We start from the raw sequence: 21,304 nt of genomic DNA, 5'->3' as shown, positions 1-21,304 counted from the left end.
TTATCCGATAAATGGTTGACTTAGGGGCACTCTTACAAGCAGCAATGTCCTTTCCTGTAAAAACCCTTTTGACTACACTTGTTTCCTTAAAAACACGTGTAGTAACCATGGTTAACAGAAGAAGACAATGATTTCAAGCACTATCTCCCTTTTAACCCGTTAGTGACCGGCCCATCGTGTTTCTACGTCGGTCACTAACGGGCCTTATTCCGATGCCATAGACTTTTTACGTTGCGGCATCGGAATAAGTTTACAGAGCAGGGAGATGTCAAATCTCCCTGCTCTCAGCTGCTAGAGGCAGCTGAGGGCTGGGAGCGTCCCTCCTCTGTGAGATCGATATTAGTATCGATCTCACACGTTTAACCCCTCAGATGCGGTGCTCAATAGCGAGCACCGCATCTGAGTGGTTTTGGAGAGAGGGAGGGAGCTCCCTCTCTCTCCCACCGACACCCGGCGATACGATCGCCGAGTGTCTGTGTCTCTAATGGCAGCCGGGGGTCTAATAAAGGCCCCCAGGTCTGCCTGGAGTGAATGCCTGCTAGATCATGCCGCAGGCATGACCTAGCAGATGCCTGTCCGTGTTAAACGGACAGGCAGTAATACACTGCAATACAAAAGTATTGCAGTGTATTATAAATGCGATCGCAGAATCGCATATTATAGTCCCCTAATGGGACTAGTAAAAAAGTGAAAAAAAAGTTTAATAAAGTTAATTTAAAAAAAAATTAGAAAAACCCAGCTTTTCCCCTTACAAAATGCTTTACTATTAAAAAAACAAAATAAAGTAAAAAAGTCACACATATTTGGTATCGCCGCGTCCGTAACGACCCCGACTATAAATCTATTACATTATTTAACCCGCACGGTGAACGGCGTAAAAAATGTAATAAAAAACTATGGAAAAATTGCTGTTTTCTGTGAATACTGACTTTAAAAAAATGTGATAAAACGTGATCAAAAAGTCGCATCTACTCCAAAATGGTACCAATAAAAACTACAAGTCTTCCCGCAAAAAAAAAGCCCTCATACAACCGCATCGGCGAAAAAATAAAAACTTTACGGCTCATCAAATATGGAGACACAAAAACAAATAATTTTGAAAAAAAAGCGTTTTTACTGTGTAAAAGTAGTAAAACATACAAAAACTATGCAAATTTGGTATCGTTGCAATCGTAACAACCCGCTGAATAAAGTTATTGTGTTATTTATACCACATGGTAAACGGCGTAGATTTAGGACGCAAAAAAGAGTGGCGAAATTTCTAATTTTTTTTTTATTCCCCCCCAAAAAAAAGTTAATAAAAGTTAATCAATAAATAATATGTACCTAAAAATGGTGCTATTAAAAAATACAACTTGTCCCGCCTAAAACAAGACCTTACACAGCTATGTCGACGCAAAAATTAAAAGGTTATAGCCCTTGGAATGCGACGATTGAAAAACGTAAAAAATAGCTTGGTCATTAAGGTCCAAAATAGGCTGGTCATTAAGGGGTTAAAGCAACCAGTCTGCTCTTATAATTCAATCAGCATGACAGAGTGAGATCAGCTGCCTTGTCCTTGTTAACACTTTTTCCAAAGCAAACGAGAAGATCACTGAGATGTTAGCAGGTCATTTTGTGGCAGGGCTGAAATGCAGTGGAAATGTTTTTTTTTGTGATTAAGTTACTTTTCATGGCAAGGAATAAATTTGCAATGAATTGCAATTCATCTGATCACTCTTCATAACAATCTAGAGTTAATGCAAATTGCCACTATAAAAACTGAAGCAGCAAACTTTGTGTCTGTCTCAATCTTTTGGCCAGGAATCTATCTATCTATCTATCTATCTATCTATCTATCTATCTATCTATCTATCTATCTATCTATCTATCTATCTATCTATCTATCTATCTATCTATCTATCTATCTATCTATCTATCTATCTATCCAAGGGCGTAGCTATAGTGCATGCAGAGATAGCAGACAAACCCACCTGTGGGGCCCATAGGCTCCTCTGCCACATAAGAAGACACCAGTATTATAAATGGCACATGGTAGGTGGGGGCCCTGTAACAGATTTTGCATTGGGTCCCAGGAGCTTCAAGTTACGCCTCTGTTGTGAATATATACTCATCAGTGATGTTTGTATCCTCCTACTCCCACACAGTGTTACCCTAACTTCACATCACTGAGTGTGCCAAACAGTCTGAATGTTGACTTGGATCTACAGCTAGACCAGTGGGGATCATCCGGACACATCACGTGGTCTATATTCCAGGCGACGTGACCAGATTACATTAGAAAGGGGCCGGACTAAATGTAGAAAGCAGACGACTGACAGGTGCTCTACCCAATCTACTTGACCATTAGTAACAAGGAAGGGTTTTGAATGAAGTCTTTACATTTCTTACATAGTTAGGCCTCATGCACACAAACGTATTTTTTTTTCCTCCCGTAAATACTGGTGTAAATACGGGTCTATTGTCACACATATTCGACCCGTATTCCACCAGTATTTACGGACCCGTGCCCGTAAGTACGGCTCCGGTGTCACCAGTATTCCACCCGTATTTACGGACCCGTTTTCTCTTCACTAATCGGCAGCCCCTTCTCTCTATCAGGATAGAGAGAAGGGGCAGCCCTTTCGGTCAGAGTTTCCGCAGCGTTTGAAAGTTAAAAAAAGTTCATACGTACCCTGGCGGTTGTCTTGGTGACGCGTCCCTCTTTTGACATCCAGTCCGACCTCCCTGGATGACGCGGCAGTCCATGTGACCGCTGCAGCCTGTGATTGGCTGCAGCCGTCACATGGGATGAAACGTCATCCTGGGAGGCCGGACTGGAGGAAGAAGAATAATTCAGGGTAAGTTAACTTTTAATACTATTAACTCCAGCGATAGTCACTGTCCCGGGTGCTGAAAGAGTTACTGCCGATTAGTTAACTCTTTCAGCACCCTGGACAGTGACTATCCCCTGACGTCGCCTAGCAGCGCTCCCGTAATTACTGGAGCCCCATAGACTTCCATGGGCCTGCCCGTGCCGTTATTACGGCCTGAAATAGGACATGTTCTATATTCTTCAACGGCACGGGCACCTTCCCGTAAGCATACGGGAAGGTACCCGTGGCCAATAGAAGTCTATGGGCCTGTAATTAGGGCTCGTAATTACGGGCGTTTTTACGTTCGTGTGCATGAGGCCTAACTATTGAAAAAAGACACGTCCATCAAGTTCAAACAAGGGATAGGAGAAAGGGAAGGGATATGTGTACAATTTAGAACTTTGTTTCCCCCTATTGATCCAGAATAAGGTAAAAAACCCATAAAGCATGAACCAATTTGCCCTTGAAAGGAAAATTTTTCCTCCTGACCCCAAGTGACGATCAGAATGGACTAACATTTTGTATAGAATTGAACCTAGATTGAACCTTTTTTTCTCCAGACTGAGGGAGTGCCCCTTTATCTTTTAAGCGGATTTTTACATAGAACAGTTTTTCACCATACTTTTTGTACGATCTCGGTGATTGTTTACAAGCACGTAGCATGTGACTGCTGCAACCAATCAGATGGCTTTGTGGGGCTCAGCAGTCATGTGTTGTATTTCTGACATGCTAGAAATATGATTTGACACCCCTGGTCCCTCTGACTGCAGCTGTCACATGCTGCCTCCATGTAATCAATCACTAAGAGGGCCGCCGGAGCGTCGGCGCTAGATCGCTGGTGGAAAGGATAGGTGAGTACAGGTTGTTTTGATAATTGATGTCATTTGCAGCCATTAGGAAACATTTCAGGAATCCGGATAACCCCTTTAAGGCCTCGTGCATACGACCGTAGTGTTTTTCTGGTCCGCAAATTCCAGGACCGTGTTCCGTGAAATGTCCTCCGCAGTTCATCCGTATGTAATCTGCAGTTCATCCGTATGTAATCCGCAAAGTGCGGATAAAAAAAAAAAGCCTAGGTAAAACAGGATGACGACAGAACTCATTCCCGGTCGTCGCCTAGCAACACTTCCGCAAACTGCGGTTGACACACGGAGGTGTACCCGCATTTTCCACGGGCCCATTGACTTCTATGGGCATGTCCGCATCTAATTTGCGGGCCGTAATAAGACATGTCCTGAGTTTCTGCGGCACGGATTTGCGGACATGCGGAGACCCGTGAAAACACGGATAGTGTGTATGGGCCCATAGAAATGAATGGGTCCGCAATTCTCCCGTGGATTTGCGGGGGAATTGCGGACGCAAAAACACGTTCATGTGCATGGGGCCTAACTCTTTTAATATTTTCTCATAACTAAGATTTTCCATGCCCCATAGTTTTCAGTTTAGTGGCTCTTTTTTTGTAGTTTTTCCAACTCCAGGGCATATTTTCTAGGAACTGGTGCCCAGAAGTGAAAACTTTTTTATCCCAGTTTTTTTTCCATTATTTTTTTTTTTATTGCAGCAAAACCATGACATTTTAGTAATAACGCTGTTGTTTTTACAAAATTTTTATATAACACCTTATGTGTTAGCTGCACACGGACCCTGTAGGCAACGGGGGTCCTCTATTTTGTGCTATTGGAGGGCAAGGGGCTCATATACTGTACTTTAACAGGGGCTGTGTGCTCTGTTTGTGCCCCTGGTGTAAAGGGTCACTATATGAAGGGTCCTGCAATTTTTTGGATGTTCTGTGGCTTCTTGCTCCCATGGAGTAATTGTGTCAGTCTGGCCACTTTTTGTGCTGCGCGGGCCACTGTAAGCCATACATGTCAACCAAAATAACCACACACCTACTCCGATATAAAATGCAACAAATTTAACAAATGTCATGCAACATTATTGACACACAATTGATACATGTGCGGCAATGTATAAGTAAAGCTATGTCGTGACAAATGTATAACCACACATGCCATACATCACAGCTATGTCACACTGGCTAAAATCACATCACTTTTTCTACGCCAGGGTATGTGTGCAGGCAACTTTTTTTTCTAATTTTAAAAAGATGCATTTCACAAATGTTTGTAAATCTTGCCGAGCTGTAAACCATACTCACTATACACTCCAAATACCTCAAAATTCGGATACAAATGGTTGCTAAATATGTCGCTTAGCAGACACAGTACAACACTTTTATATAGTAAAAAAGAGAATCCCAAATACTTTGAGATTCTATGGAGTCAGAGCTTTAAAAATGGCTGTGTAGACCTTTAGGGGTTATTCACACAGTGTAAGTAGGAGGTATATGTCTGCAGGTATTTCCTGTTGTATACCTCCGATGGAAGCCTCCGACGCATGCAGTGACATGTCACCCATATACTCCCATGTTAAAATATGTATACCACAGGATATGCATTATTTTTTTGCCCCTGTAGGGAATAGACAAGTCAACTACGCTATTCCATACAGTTGAAAGAAAGGTATACTGACCCATACCGGACACTCTTTTGGCATCTTTTGGGTAAAGTTGGGTATGTTTGTCATATGCGCACATGCAAACACAATACACACTAACAGACGTGTTGTACTACTTTTTGGTTATTTCTCTTGAAATGTCATTTGGTAGTGTTACTGTAGTAATGTTCTTACATTCATATTCTTACATTGCAGGTTTTATATTTATTATAAGTGTAGCAGTAATTCTGAATTTAGTATATATGTTGGTTGCGTGTGTATGTATCATGATGTGGCAGTAATCCTGGATTATAGAGTATATATGTTGAATCATGTTGTGTATACATACATATGTGCTTTGTTTGTATGGTTGTAATGTTGGATCACTTAAGTGTATATATGTGGCAGTATTTCTGGATTATGTTTTGTGTGTTGTTCATACAATATTTGTGTTATATTTCATGGTGCAATATTTGTTTCTGGTATGATTTGAGAAGTTGTCTGCATAATCTTATATAGTCGTGTGTAGTGGATCGAGACATATACAGTATATCTGAAGCTATGACACATTTATTTGAAGTCTTATTTGAGCTTTTGCAACTTTTGTGAACTCAAAGCGGAAAAAAAAATTAAGTTATTATTTATTGATTTTCGCCACCGTGGGGTTAATCTTATGGTGCAGATAGTCTATGGTGGAGAGAACTCATCTGTATTCATGTGAGCGTGCAGTACCTCGGTCTTGCTGCAATCGCTTCATCATCACACAATTCCCTCTTTGCCCCAGTGACGTCACTCATCCCCTAGTCAGTACCAGCCAGGATGCCCAATGCTGCTCCTGGACCCGCCACCATTACTCCCATTATTTCTAAATCTATTTAACAGCTCAGATTTCGACTTCACCTCCTTAAATCAGAAGGGTCATATGAGGTAAAGGGAGGTAATCTGCATCAGCACCAGCCGGGCACCTAATCTAGGGCAGATGCCCACACTGCAAGGACCTTTCTTTTTGGATCAGATCTTTTCCCTTGATCTTTGTGTTTCTTACAGTAATATTGTAAGATTTCTGTATTGCAATTTGTAGCGATGGGGATTATCTGTGCTCCTTGCCAGACTGGAGGGGTCTGAAGTCATTGTGTGTCCAAGACACTAGATGTACATCCCTGCTAGAGACTTACAGCATGTAGCATTGCAATGTGGTGCTCTTCCTTATCCCCCCCCCTCTAAGGGGTTAATTTTGGTGCAAGGGGAAGCTTTTGTAATGTAGGTAGTTTTAAAGTAGTCTCCATGGAGGTTGGGATCATTTTTGTTAATAATGTGGTCCCCCCCCCCCCTACCTCTGCATCCTGCTGAGAATAGATCCTTACTCCGCTATACTATTGAGATGATGCCGTTTTTCTGACACCGAGGAAATGTGCACTGGATGACGCGGAGCTACACGTTGCTAGCATTCCTGGCAGTCACATGATCATGTGGGATCCTTGCAGCATGCAACATTTATTAAGACTAGAAATGGGGTTTTGATGCAGGGCTCTCTCCTGTGACTTCATATGTGCCTTTAGCTGGCTTGGACAGGAAGCAGAACCAAAAAAAAAGCCAATCTGTTTTCACGATGCCACCAGATTTATCTCCTGTTTGGCTGTCTGTTGTTGGTTTTTGGAAGAAGACCCCGATGGACCCATAGTCGAAGAGTTTATTAAGGGATCGTTATTCAGTTCTTGTCGGTAGTTTGTGTCTCGCACACAGCTGACATGATCACACGCTCTCCCAGCCATTTGTACATTGGAAGAATCAGCATGCTGGTTTTCTACCTCTGTCTGCTGCAGGCTCTCCTCCCCTCACATCTCTTGCATTCTGCCATGTAGTAGTGGTCCTGCCGGGTTATTTTATTTATTTTTTTCTTTGTCTTTTTTTTTTTATATTTATGTTTTTGCATATTCTTTCCTTGATTTTAATGCCACGCTTGGCTCCTGCAATGCCATCTGATTAATTGGGTTTGACAATGATGATGATGAACATGCATTCTCGAAGAGCAACTGCAGCCGTGATGATGAGAGGCTGTAATAATGGTCGTTATGCTCGAAATTCTCCCTACAGTGACTGCATTATTGAAGAGAAGACCGTGGTTCTACAGAAAAAGGATAATGAAGGCTTCGGATTCGTACTCAGAGGGGCAAAAGGTAAGACCTGTCCATGCCAACATCAGGTAATGTGTGTGTTTTTCCTCTGTGTGTTTTTGTTCATGCCTGAAATTTATCGGGAATAATTCCTGCTACTCTCAGTTGCTAGACAACACAGTTCTCCCCCTGATTCTCCACTCCGCACAATTGTACCCCATGCTCAGATCTTGAACATCTTCTATAGTCATCCTCTTTACCTTCATACACACAAGATAAACATGCAAAACTTTTGCAAGCATCAATTAACCATCAAAGATCTGTTCCTGCCTTGGAGAGGAGGGAGGGGAGATTAGCAAACGTTTCTGGCTCGGCGATCACTTGAGGGGTTAACGCAGGCAGCAGACGCTTCTTGTTTGTCATACAAATAATGCGTGCCCTGGTATTTCCACTGTGCTAACTCACACAATAGCATAGAAAGGTGTAAGGAGCAACTATATGAAAGGTATAGAGCATTTTACATCATTCTATGATGGACTGTAATAAGTTGAATGAGTTTCTTGGCAAGTTGCCACCAAATTATTCTGTATATACTTTTTCCGATGCACATTTCAACTGAATATATCCCCTCTATAGCCCCGCTAATAGTGCAAAGCTTTTTTTTCACTGTGTAAATGAGCATATTGCGTCTATTTAAAGGCTCGCTTTTCATTATAGTATCCCCGTACTGCCTCTGACTGCCGTCATATTCAGGATCCACCCCTCGTATGACAAGACTTTGGGATTAGAACATATAGATGAGATGCTCAAGGCCCTGCACATGACATTATGCAAACATAGCTGGCTTGTTACAGCTGCCAGGGGGGTATTTTGTAACTGTAAATTTGGCACAAGCAAATAAAGTTGCAAAGGTCGGCGCGGCTTCTGTGTAGGGTTTTAAAATGTTTGCGTTTGATGATAATTTTGTTGACAAGTGTAAAAGTTCCTGCTGCGATTTTGGGGTCAGCTGCGCTGTAATTATGTAAAGTAATGCGAACTAGCCGGAATAAGTTTTTTTTTTTATAAGAGCAGACGCCAGGGGGATGTGCACAGGTGTTGCTGTAGCATTCTAGGAGGGTGCATGGGGGTGTTTTGATCTATTGGGTGTATTCCATTCTCTGGCCCCAATTGGTGAGTCCTTATATTCCCATGTAAATGTACTAGCACTTTAACGAAGAAATGTCAAGATTCAATGAGTCCATAAAGATTACATGGAAGTAGAATCCAGGTCATTTCAGCACAAAATTCCCATCCTTCCTTTTACATATCATCTGTTTAAAACAGTCATGTTCCATTCACCAATTGCATGAATATGCATTAAAGTCTTCCCGTACAGGAAGAATGTGTCTGTGCATATATATATATATATATATATATATATATATATATATATATATATATAATGTACAATGTTAGTGTGCCCCTGGGTTGCATGTACTCTGGGTTCCATGGGGTAAGTACCAACAAGCTACTCTGCCTTGGCCATGGTATTTACATACAAGGCCACGTCATTAAACTGAATCTTTGGGTACACCGTTATTATTGAGATGCGTACGGACTGAAGCAGAAGGAACTTCAACAATAATTTTACCTCTCCCCTTCTAAGGGGTTGCCCTCTCCATTAGTTAGCCAGCTTTTGAGAAGTCTGTCCAATATCCATCCATGATAAACAGTAATATACGTGAACCGTTATGCACTGGGTTTTCCTGCGGGGACGCTGTAGGTAAATGAGCTCCCCATCTCAATCTGCTTATCAAGGAGGTTCTCAAGAGGGGAGAATCTTGCCTCACACATCTAACCTCATTAGTACCAGATTATGGAAAGGGAAAAAGGGGCAATTGCCTATTGGCTCCCACAACCTAAGGGCCTCCACCTCCCAGTTCCCTCAAGTTTTTAGTGTATCTCCAATATGTTGCAGAAGAGGCCATTATGCAGCTTTGACTAATATCAGGTATGGGTTGGAGCTCAGTTCTCTTTCTTCCAAGCCTGGCCCCGCTTACGTCCAGGGGAAAAAAGGATTGGATATGTAAAAATACCACTAAACAACACCCCATATTTCCGCTTTCAAGTTTGTGTCAATATATTGTGATGACTATTTTCTCAATAGGCCTAAAACCTAACACAAATCCAATTGCATACACATTTTGCATGTGTCCAGACATGTAACGGCCCTTGTTGATATATTGTGGGTGTATTGGTTGAAGCTTGAGGCTCAAACTACTGATATATATATATATCTATATCCATATCCAAAAATCAGGCAGCACTCCAGAGATGTAGCAAAAGTAGAAAAAGTGCTTTATTCCATCAATCAAAATTGTAACGTTTCAGCTCTTCAATAGAGCCTTTCTCAAGCTTTTGCTACATCTCTGGAGTGTTGCCTGATTTTTGGATATACATATTTTGGGTGACCTTGGTCGTGTCCCTGGCGGGCTTGCACCCTCCTCTTTATGACCCTTTGACTGTGCGGTTGACATTTACTTGTGTTTCTATATATATTTATTTTTATTTTTCCCTGTCCTTCAGCGGATACTCCTATTGAGGAATTTAACCCTACACCGGCCTTCCCTGCTTTGCAGTACCTTGAATCTGTGGATGAGGATGGAGTGGCTTGGCAAGCCGGCCTGAGGACTGGAGACTTCCTGATAGAGGTAAGACAGATCGGTTATGTTTTATACCTTCAGATTACCTCATAATATGCTCCGTGGATGTTGCTTTGAAAAGGTTATGTTGTTCATGGAGAATTGTGTCTACATTGTGTGGTGTCCATCCTACAAGGGTTTACTGGGCCCATTCATTTGCGTCTATGGCAGATTTCAAATTTGTGTGTGTGTGTGTGTGTGTGTATATATATATATGTGTGTTTATAGGTGTATGTATGTGTATATATACACATATTGATTGCCCGTGTATTTTGCATGATTCCAGCACAATTATTTTCTTGTTGGACATTTGCTTATGCTTAACGTTAGCCTTTCTGATGTTGGGAATTTTGTTGGAGACATGGACGATAATGATGATGTGTGACCATGGGACTGAGAATATGGAAATATTGAAAGTACGTTTGAGGTATAAAATTAGTATCTGCGTTCCTCTATTACCTTCCCTACACTATATACTACTGCTCAGGGGCGTAGATAGGGGCTGGCAGGGCATTTGCTCCGGGTGTTAAATGGTGTAAGGAATTGAAAGACCGTTTTGCTAAAACTATGAGCCTGGTGAAAGAATCCCTTGCTACGCCCCAGTCCTGTCCTCGACACTTGCAGCACACTCCCCTTCTGAAATAATGCTGGCAAACCCAGCTCCTTACAATTCTGTCCTCACATCATGTATGCATCATATGTAGTTCTGCCCTCATTGACATAAGCACATGTGTGGACAAGTCACTGCTTCCTAATGGTTTCTACCTGTCGGCACATTCTTTTCTCCTGCTTTCATAGGACCCTGTGATGTCTCACTTGTCTCTATTCCTTTCTTCGCTTCATAAAACTGCCCCATCAATTACAACCCTGTCAACGCTAACGTAATCCAAAAAGTTGACAGGTCACTGCCTCCCTCATAATCAATACATATATCTTCTGAAATACTCTGCTAGGAAACCCTGCACTTTCCATTCTCCTCATATTATGACACGGCTCTTATCATATGTAGCTCTATCCTCAGGAACACAACCAGAAGTGATCAGGTCCCACAAGCGAAACCGTCTCCATTTACACGGATCTCCTGCCCTTACCGAGGGCCCAACTATGATATAGCAAGTCTCTTGTTTACGCAGGAAGATGTGCTGCAGACAACCGATAATTTTTGGAGCCGCATAAAACATGTGATCAATCAACAGACGAGGGTTTGCTCGTTTGATGTCTAATCGCTGGACTTGTTACATGGTCCGGTGGCGGGGAATGAGTATTTGAAACTGCGCTCATTCACCCGGTAATCATCCCTTGATATCAGTGTGTTTGGTGCAACTTTGTAATTGATTTTTAGGAAAAATTATTTGTACTTTTTGAGATACAGCTGCTTTGTATCCTGTATACAGAGCAGCTGTATCTTGCACTGAGACCAGAATCCGTCAGGATCCACCTTTTATTGAACACATAAATGGTTATGAACTTAGGTGTGATCGGTAACAACCTGCTGACATCATATATATATATATACTAGGTTTGTCTGTAATTCTCTCTGTGTCGTCCCTTTCATTTATTAAATAATTAACGACAAGGTTTCTCAGCGATTGGCTCACTAGCTGTTTCCATTAATTATATGAACTGCTTGTTTTTTGAGTGGATTGTAAAGAAGACGCAGGTTTTCAGCTGTAAATTCTCTGGTAAATTTTTGGAAGTTCGATGAAGATGTATTTAGAAAAGACAATTTCGATCGTATTGGCATTCAATTTTTTTGGGCTATATCGGACACCTCTTCAATTTAAAGTCACACTCCAGGCAAAATTGATACATGTTATGCCTAGTGCAAGGCCTAAGGGGGCGGAGCATGAACAAGAATTCAAAGAACACAAAAGAGGGAATCTGTGTCAGGCACCGCCCCCTCAGGCACTGGACCAGGAATAACACCTCAGTTTGCTCTGAGCGTTCTTTTAAGGGTATGTGCACACGATAACTGCTTTTACGTCTGAAATTACGGAGCTGTTTTCAGGAGAAAACAGCTCCGTAATTGCTCGTCCTCGCATTTTGGAAGGCGTCATTGACGGCCGTAATTTAGAGCTGTTCTTCATTGAATTCAATGAAAAACGGCTCAAATTACGTCCAAAGAAGTGTCCAGCACTTCTTTGATGAGGCAGTCATTTTACTGCTATCAATTGACGACGCGTAAATTACACGTCGGCAAACCCATTCAAATGAATGTGGAGATGTTTGCCGACGTATTGGAGACGTATTTTCAGGTGTATATCGAGGCATAATACGCCTCGTTTACGCCTGAAAATAGGTCGTGTGAACCCAGCCTAATGATTTTCAAAGTGTGCAACAGGCATCATGTGATTTAAAGCAAGGCTACCAAAGGCTATGCTCTCTGCTGTCAGAATATGAAATGGCTACAAATGACCAGTCACGTACAGTCTGTCTCCTCCACCCAAGAAATTATACAAGTTTTCTTTTAGGAATGTGAAAACTGCATCAAATATTCACTGTGTGAACACAGGGTTTGGTATAAAAATTGCTGGTTATCTGCTATTTTCCCCTTCTGAGCTCTGTAGGAGAGTGGGCTTTAACCTGTAGCTCTCCAGTTTTTGTGAAATAGCTAAAAGTTGTCAGAATATGCTGGGAGTTGCAGTTTTAAAACAACTGAAGTACCACAGGTTGCAGACTGGATATCCTTGTAGTGCTACAGGGAATGCAATATTTTTGTGCGGCTAATTAATAATTCATCCAGTTTTTACTGACGCTCATTTGGCCCAGTGCATATGTGGCAGTCAACTGGAAGTCTAATTTATTTTTTTCTAACTGGTGGTTCAGTTGCTTATAGTTTATAATCCTTTTATCCTCGCTGTAAGGGAATCATCTCCACATGCAGTGAGTTCCTGGTGAGCTTCTGCTTATTCCAAGAAGCCAATCTGGTCACATAGAGCTGCAGTGTAAAGCATCAAAGAGGGACAGAGCGGAGCCACTGATCAGGCCGGAGATGTGTTTCCGATTACCTTTAGGCCGCTTGCACACGGCAGTATTCAGGTCAGTATTTTGCATCAGTATTTAGAAGCCAAAACCAGGAGTAGGTCCAAAATACGAAAAGAGGTACAAATCTTTCCATTGTACTTTTTCTCGGTGCAAATTCCACTCCTGGTTTTGGCTTCCACATACTGATGCAAAATACTGACCATAAGGCCTTATTCACACGGCCGTGTTCGGTCTGCGTGTCAGAGGTATTTCCCTGACCCGTACTCCCTGAACTCTTTTGTGTCCGGAAAATACGTATCTCATGGACGGAACACGGCCGGGTGAATAAGGCCTAATACTGTCATGTGTAAGAGTCCTTAGGACCGAAGAAGATATTCCTTATTTGCTTTAGTATGATTTCAAACAGGAACAATAAGGGTAAGGCCCCAAGGAGCGGTATTGACTGGCCCAAAATCCGCACCGACACTCTCTTTTTAGTGGGGTTGTCAAAATACTTGTTAGCCGGGTGGTGTTGCGGGTAAAACTGCTGGTTACTTGCAAAATCGCGCGACAATAAGGGTCTGTTCGTTTATGGCGGCACAATTTTGCAGGTACTGTAAACGGCCATTTTAACCTCAACACCATTCTGCCAATAACACGCAATTTCACCGCAGCCTGGTCAATGCCGGTGCGTGAGACTTTACCTTGAATGAAATGACCAGTACCTGTAAGACTGATGTTGGTCATTTCCATATAGCGTACTTAAAGCCTCTATGGCTTCCAGACTTTTAGCAGTAGCTTCCAAGTCACAATGGGTCATAACGCCTTAAAAAAAATGAATTCTCATAGGTCAGCATGTTAAACCGTAACATACTGCATTAAAGCGTGACCTACATAGATCTATGCAGCATTAAGTGCTCAGGAGAAATGCATACAAAGGGTTACAGCATCGTTGTACCGCAGATTCATTCCACCAACAGCCAATTAGTGAGTGATTTAATGGCTAATCGGAAAATGGGCAGACTAGATAGGGCCATGTGGTTCTGCATTATCTAGTTCTCTGATACAATTAAACAGTTCAAGCTTTCCAATATGGCTGCCCTCCTGGTGGAGAAGTGCACTGCTTAGGTTTCCATGGAGACAGGAGCAGTCATCGTGGACCCTGAATTTAGCTCTCAGATACTTTCGATAAGAAAATAGTTGATGTGCAGCACAGCAAATCAAAAAGGAAGGGTAAAAGATAATTGGCATTTTGCGATCTGATTGTATGGCTTCTGGTGCCATCGTGATCATTAATGTGTTAATCTGCGGTTTATACTGCACCTTGTTCTATTAAGCATAGAAAGCGTACTGCAGGCAAATGCGTAATACATGTGCTCACGTGCTGTGTGTGTTACATTCCCAGTTACGTCATAGACCGTGCAGTCATACTGCTGGATTTTCTGTCTAGTTCTTTTATTTGGATCCTATGTGTAGTTTTAGGCCGGGGCTACAACTTGACTTTTTGTAGCGCTATTGGTTTATTTTAACTCTTTGGTTAAAGCTGCAGACCAAATGAATACATGGGGTTGTATGCAATCTTGTGGGCTGCAGCTGTCACTCAATCGGTAGCGCTACAAAAAGTCTAGGTGTAGCCCTGGTCTTAATCATGTGAACCCATATATATTGCACACAGTAAGGGCTTGTCCACACGTAACGGAATTTTCTGCAGCAGTTCCGCAGAAATTCCGCTGCGGAAAAAAACGTACCTTTTCCTGCATTTTTTTACTGCAGAAAATGGTGCAGATTTTGCGGCGTTTTTCTCAATGCTGGGAGATGGTGACATCTGCTCTGAAAAACGCAGGAATCCAGTCCACTTTCCGCATCAGGAATTGACATGCTGCGGTACGAAAAATGTACACCGCAGGTGAATTTCTGCATGGCAATTTTACGCAGCGTTGTTAAATCTCACCCACTTTTTTTTCTACTGCATTTTTCTGCATATTTTCCGTCCGCAATTCCGGACGGAAAATACAAAGCAATAACGTTACGTGTGGACAAGCCCTAAAGCTAGGACCAGGCAAGGACTTTTGCTCTAGATCTTCTTTTGCCTGTTGCCCAGTGTTCTCCAATCTGTAGCTTTCCAGCTGTTGCAAAACTACAACTCTCAGCGTGATCTGTCATGCTGGAAGTTGTAGTTTTGCCACAGGTTGGAGAACATTATAGATTAGCATAAAGATTTGGAATGTCTTCAAATCAATACATCCACATAGCAGGGCCACCAGAAGTTGAAGTGAACACACAACTTTTGTTTGTCACATAATGTTCACACTGAATAGAAGTCAACAGCAATTTGCCTAAACGCGATATGATTGTAGCAAATACTCAGTTGTTAGACGTATTGGTTCTGTACAGATTTTCAGCCTTGAGATGTAAAGAAGAATGTTTCGATTCATTGGACACGAGCAGAAATCTTGAAAATGGTGGAAGTGTGACACAAAGTATATTAGTAAGTTGCAGAACTTTTCATAAGGCAAAAATGTAAGAAACACTTTAGGCAAAACTGATACTGTATCCTGCCTGGGATTCTTTGAGAAGCTGGACCCGCGGCGATCAATTGATCACCAGACTGGTTTCCATTTAGAAGGTTTGTCTTTATGGAAAAAAAAAACGTTATGAATCTTGTGATTTTATTGTACTGCTCAGGCCAGGGCTACACTGAGACTTTATGTGGTACTACTGATTGATTTGATTGATTGATTGATGAGCGCTACAAAAAGTCTAGGTGTAGCCCTGGCCTTAAAGGGGTGTTCCAAGAGTACAAAAAAACTTGAAAAATAATAAATAAAAATATTACTCACCTATAATGTGCCGTTACTCCAGTGGTTGCCTGTCAGTCTTTGTGTACATTCCAGCATTGATGACATGTTGTACTGGCATCACCGCTGCATCGGTCACCTGCCGCCATGTGCCGCTTAAACCATCTAGGGAGCATTGGCATTGGATTTTTTTAGATGAGTAATTAATTTTTTTTTATTACATTTGGTGCTGCCGTTTTTTTGTAACAACACCTTTAATATCTATTTACTTTTGGAGTTTGTCTAATAAAAATATAACACATCAGAAAAGATATTTGGTTTTCAAAACTGACCCCAGAATATCTAGTGTTTATGAAGTTTTCTGATGTATTGATGTCAATTCACCACATACTTTAGTACATGTCACTTTTTTTGCACTCCGTTTAGGACATGTACAGTAAGATTCAATTATCACTTAACTGCATATCATCTGATGTATTTTAACAGACTAATCGGAAAAAAATCATCTTGCCGGTGTATTTCTTGGGCACAGTATGCGAGCAAACCCGTAAGACATTGTTGAAATTGTAGATAGAATAGGACAGCGATAATTATGTTTCTAATAGATTCGATTTTAGCTTTCCGTCTGGCAGCCCACACTTCCAGATATCTTCCTCTTATGGCCGTCCACCTAATACACGGATTAATCCTCCTTAAGGGTCCATTTACACGTTGAGGTGCGATTAGAACTGCATCGGAAAAACCGCGTATGAAAGCCGCATGCGGATTTACAGCTATTTGGTGCATCGAAAAACCCATCAAATTATGCTAAAAATGCATGCGGTTTTCTGATGTGGCTCTAACTGTACTATAACAGCAACGTGTGAATGGACCCTACTTGTGAGAGACGACATTCCTCTGTGATCTTGTTCAGGGGCGGACATAAATAACTGAGGACTCTTGTGCATAAACAGTGTTTGGGCCCCAATCCGCCTTCATACACGCATCTTCACGTATGTAAAATAATCACTGTAGACCATATAGTCTAAATTTCCCCCGCAAGGGTGAATGGCATCCATGGTAGGCTAGGACAGTGAACGGGTTAATGAAAACATCCATGGTAGGTCTGTAGAAGTAAAGGATTAATGGTTGAGTATATCCCTGGTGGACTAGTGTAGTGTAGTAAAGGGGTTAACTCTCGGAAGTTGTTAATTATCTGTACTAAAGACTGCAGCACCCCTTCCTCTTGCTTCTCCATCTGTGACTGCAGACTGCTGAGACTAACATACTGCATCATCAGCTACCAGCCAATCACAGAGCAGATCAGACAACCATAGAGACTCCGCAATTGGCTGACGGATGAGAGAGCTAAATAAAATGTGAGTGGGAGAGGGAGGAAAGAAGCAGGGTACTTGTTTAAAAAACCCCTTTAAGTCAAAATGGGCCCCCTTCCTCCTCAGGGCCCCTGTGCAGCTGAATTGGCTGCATAGACTATATGTTCGCCCCTGGTCTTGTTCATCTGTGTGTCTGAGTGATCAGAGACAGTATAGTGCTGAGGACATAGAAGTCTGTGGGCTCCATACTGTACCTCTGGATGACTTCTGTTTCATATAGAATCCTATAGAAAAAGAATTGTGTTACAGGGGTTTTCTCCCCTAAAAGCATTGCCTCTAGGCTAGAATTCCTCCATAACCTGGTGCGGTACGGTACGCAGGGACGGTACAGTTTCACAGGGAGTGCGTAGAGACTCTGCAACCGTACAGTCTCTGTCCACACTGCTCCGCTATGTGCATGAGCTCTACTCCTTTTATATAATTGTATATACTTAGTTTAAATTGCATATATTTCCCGTTAGTGTATACTGCAGGATGTTGTGAGTCAGCTTGACTTCCTGTCTGGGTGACCACCTTCTCGTTGCATATAAAGGGGTCACAGGAACTTCAATCTGCTGTAAGAATATATTGCTACTCTGACATCATGCCTTAGTCTATCTAGCCTGTGCCAATCCCTTCGTGTGTCTGCTATCCAGGTCCAAAAACTTTGGATAGCTTGAGTGCAGAGTGAGAATCCAGCTCTCTCCTGTAAATAACTTCCTTATGAACGTATATTGTTTTACAGCCTGTTAACATCAGCGCCAGGGTTCCGTTGAGGGGTTCAGTCAGACCTTTCCGTCGGAGGAACCCATCAACGAAAGGGAAAATGTAAACCATAGCTTTCGTTTGCATTACCATTGATTCCATGGTAACGCTTCCATTGCAAATGGTTTTCATTTGTCTCTGTTCCGTAAAGTTTCCGTTTTTTTTCATGGAAAAAGTTGACTGCGCTATATTCTGCCCAAAAAACGGAAACCATTTGCAACGGAAGCATTACCAAACGAAAGCTATGGTTTCCATTTACTTTTCTGGTGATGGGTTCTTCTAACGGAAAGGTCGGACGGAACCCCTCAACGGAACCCTAACACTGAATTTCACAACTTCAATTTTCCCATCAACATAGCCATATTAGGGCTTGTTCTTTTTTTGCAGGACAAGTTGTGTTTTTTCAGGATGAGTTTTTATTGGTACCATTCTGGAGGAACTTTTTGATCTCTTTTTATTCCATTATTTTGGTGGTGGAAAGAAAAATAAACTGCAATACTGGCATTGTTGTTTTATTTTTCTTTTGCGGCATTCACCATGCAGGATAAATAACGTGAGAGGTTTATAGTTCAGGTCGTTCTGGATGCAGCAATATTAAATATATGTACTGTAGGTTTTTTCATAATACAGCATTTTGTGGCGTGGTTGTTTTTTCTTTTGTTACTTGGGATTTTTTTTTCCCTATAAACTATATTGATCTTTCTTTTATTTTTTGTCCTACTATGGGAATTACTCAAACAATTGTTTGATCGCTTCAATAATACACTGCAATAAACTCCATATGTATTCAGCTCTGTGCAGGAACTACCCCCTGCCAGCACCGTAAATGTACAGAGCTGTGCGGGAAGGGGTTAAGGAACAGTCCAGACAAAACATAAACAATGTGTTATGCCTGAGGGGGCGGTGCCTGACACAGTGATAATCCCATGTCAGGCACCGCCCCCTCAGGCCTTGCACTAAGTGGGCCCCATGCACACGACTGTAAATTTTGATCCGCAATTACGGATCAAAATACGGATCCATCCATTTCTATGGGCCGCAGACTCCTTTTCGTATATTTATGGGCAAGTGTCCGGGCCGTAGAAATTACCTGCACAAAATAGGACATGTCCTATTTTTTGAATTTACGGACCGTGCTCCTATACTATACACGGCCCGCAAATGCAGGTGAAAGTCCGCGACCGTCCGTGCCCGTAATCACAGCTACGGCCGTGTGCAGGGGGCCTTACACAGTGCATCCGTTTTGCCCGGAGAACATTTTTACTTGAAAATCTAAAGCAAAGGCTGCTAACTTGGCATTTCTTATAATGTTGTTGTTACATAGAATAAAATGCACTGACTTCATGATATAAAAGTCAATTTTCCCCTACACTGCTTAAAACAATAATATCATTATATAGATCTACCCCATGTTATTACCCTGGAGCTAAGCGACGTAGCACAGCTTGATCCATCAGGAGGAAGAGATCAATATTCAGTGTTTTGCCAATTGCAGAGTCTGTTACATTGTCCCGAGAGCCCCTCAGGTGTTAGATAAGTGAAACATAATAACACTACATGCGGTTCCAACCTCTTCTGTGCCAATGCTGTGCACCCTGAAACTGGCCGAGTAGAACATCTTGTGCCGATAGCTGATTTCTCACCTCCGCTCGTCCTTCTCTCACGCAGCGTGTTGATCAGGAATTCTGGAGCGTGCATCAAACTGGTCAGGGATATTTAATCATTTTACAGTATCAGGCTGCTGCCTGCAGAACTGGCTATAGACAACGCTCATGACGCTACTAAACCATTCCTGCAGATCCAATGGGAGACATGTATGCACACTGGTACAAAGCAGGAGGTAGTGTTTGGTCCTGGCATAGCCGTTGATTTTCTAGTGTAGTTAATGAGTGGACTGAGCAGTGCCCTAGCGCCCAAGCCCAAAGTTCAAGGGGGTTTCATAAGCTTTTTTCCCCACTGCGTACAGGAGTGCACCCCTTCCAAATGTTAAATAGATTGCTTTACCCTACAGTGATAATTTGTAATAATCAGCCAATCAAGCGTCTCATATTAAAGGAACTCTCCAGGCAAGACTAGAATCACACATTCAGTTTTTGTGGCATTTTTATAATTTTTTTTGTCAAAACCAGGAGTGGATACTGCAGGAAGTCTTTCCTTCATAGTTCCTTTTGAATCCACTCCTGGCTTTGGCAAAAATTGCATGTGTGATTCAAGCCGAAAATTTATAGTGTTAGGCCTATTGCAGACCCTGGGGGGTGATGCATCACAAAAGACAGAAAGAAGTCATGTACCACCCCCTTAGGCTCTGCACTAGGCTTAAAGAGACTCTGTCACCACATTATAAGTGCCCTATCTCCTATATAAGGAGATCGGCGATGTAATGTAGGTGACAGTAATGCTTTTTATTTAGAAAAATTATCTATTTTAAACCACTTTGAGCGATTTTTAGCTCTATGCTTATGAGTTTCTTAATGCCCAAGTGGGCGTGTTTTACTTTAGACCAAGTGTGCGTTGTACAGAGGAGTGTATGACGCTGACCAATCAGCGTCATGCACTTCTCTCCATTCATTTACACTGCACTAGCGATATAGTTATATTGTTATGTGCAGTTACATACACAAACACTAACATTACTGCAGTGTCCTGATAATGAATATACATCACTACCAGCCTGGACGTGATGTTTATTCAGAATCCTGACATGTCTGTAGCGTCTCTGTGAGATTTACAGCAAGGCAAGCGTAATCTCGTTTGAAATGACAGGTTACATCGTAATCTCGCGAGATTACACTTGCCTTGCTGGAATCTCACAGAAAAGATTCAGAAGTGTCAGGATTCTGAATAAACATCACGTCCAGGCTGGTAGTGATGTATATTCATTATCAGTACACTACAGTAATGTTAGTGTTTGTGTATGTAGCTGCACATAGTGATATAACTATATCGCTAGTGCAGTGTAAATGAATGGAGTGGAGTGCATGAGGCTGATTGGTCACTGATTGGTCAGCGTCATGCACTCCTCTGTACAACGCCGACTTGGTCTAAAGTAAAACATGCCCACTTGGGCATTAAGAAACTCATGAGCATAAAGCTAAAAATCGCTCATAAAGTGGTTTAAAATAGTAATGCTTTTTATTTAGAAAAACGATCTGTCACCTACATTACAGCGCTGATCTCCTTATATAGGAGATAGGGCACTTATAATGTGGTGACAGTGTATTCGTTTTTAGCTGGAGTGTTCCTTTTAAGTGACCTCACCAGGAGCCATCAAACAATGTA

General features: G+C 41.9%; 1 protein-coding gene across 7 annotated transcripts in view; it reads left to right on the top strand.

The window, feature by feature from the left end:
- Positions 1 to 21,304, top strand: part of SHANK2 (SH3 and multiple ankyrin repeat domains 2) — a 474,104-nt gene that overhangs the window by 335,328 nt on the left and 117,472 nt on the right. For all 7 annotated transcript variants that reach the window (XM_075837984.1, XM_075837983.1, XM_075837982.1 and 4 more), the window contains 2 exons: positions 7,446 to 7,528; positions 10,031 to 10,155. In XM_075837984.1, coding sequence (XP_075694099.1) covers positions 7,446 to 7,528; positions 10,031 to 10,155 — 208 coding nt within the window. The remainder of the gene's footprint in view (positions 1 to 7,445; positions 7,529 to 10,030; positions 10,156 to 21,304) is intronic.

This window comes from Rhinoderma darwinii, chromosome 9 (genome assembly GCF_050947455.1).
Source record: "Rhinoderma darwinii isolate aRhiDar2 chromosome 9, aRhiDar2.hap1, whole genome shotgun sequence".
Classification (NCBI taxonomy): Eukaryota; Metazoa; Chordata; class Amphibia; order Anura; family Rhinodermatidae; genus Rhinoderma; species Rhinoderma darwinii.
This window is presented reverse-complemented; position numbering and strand designations above follow the sequence as displayed.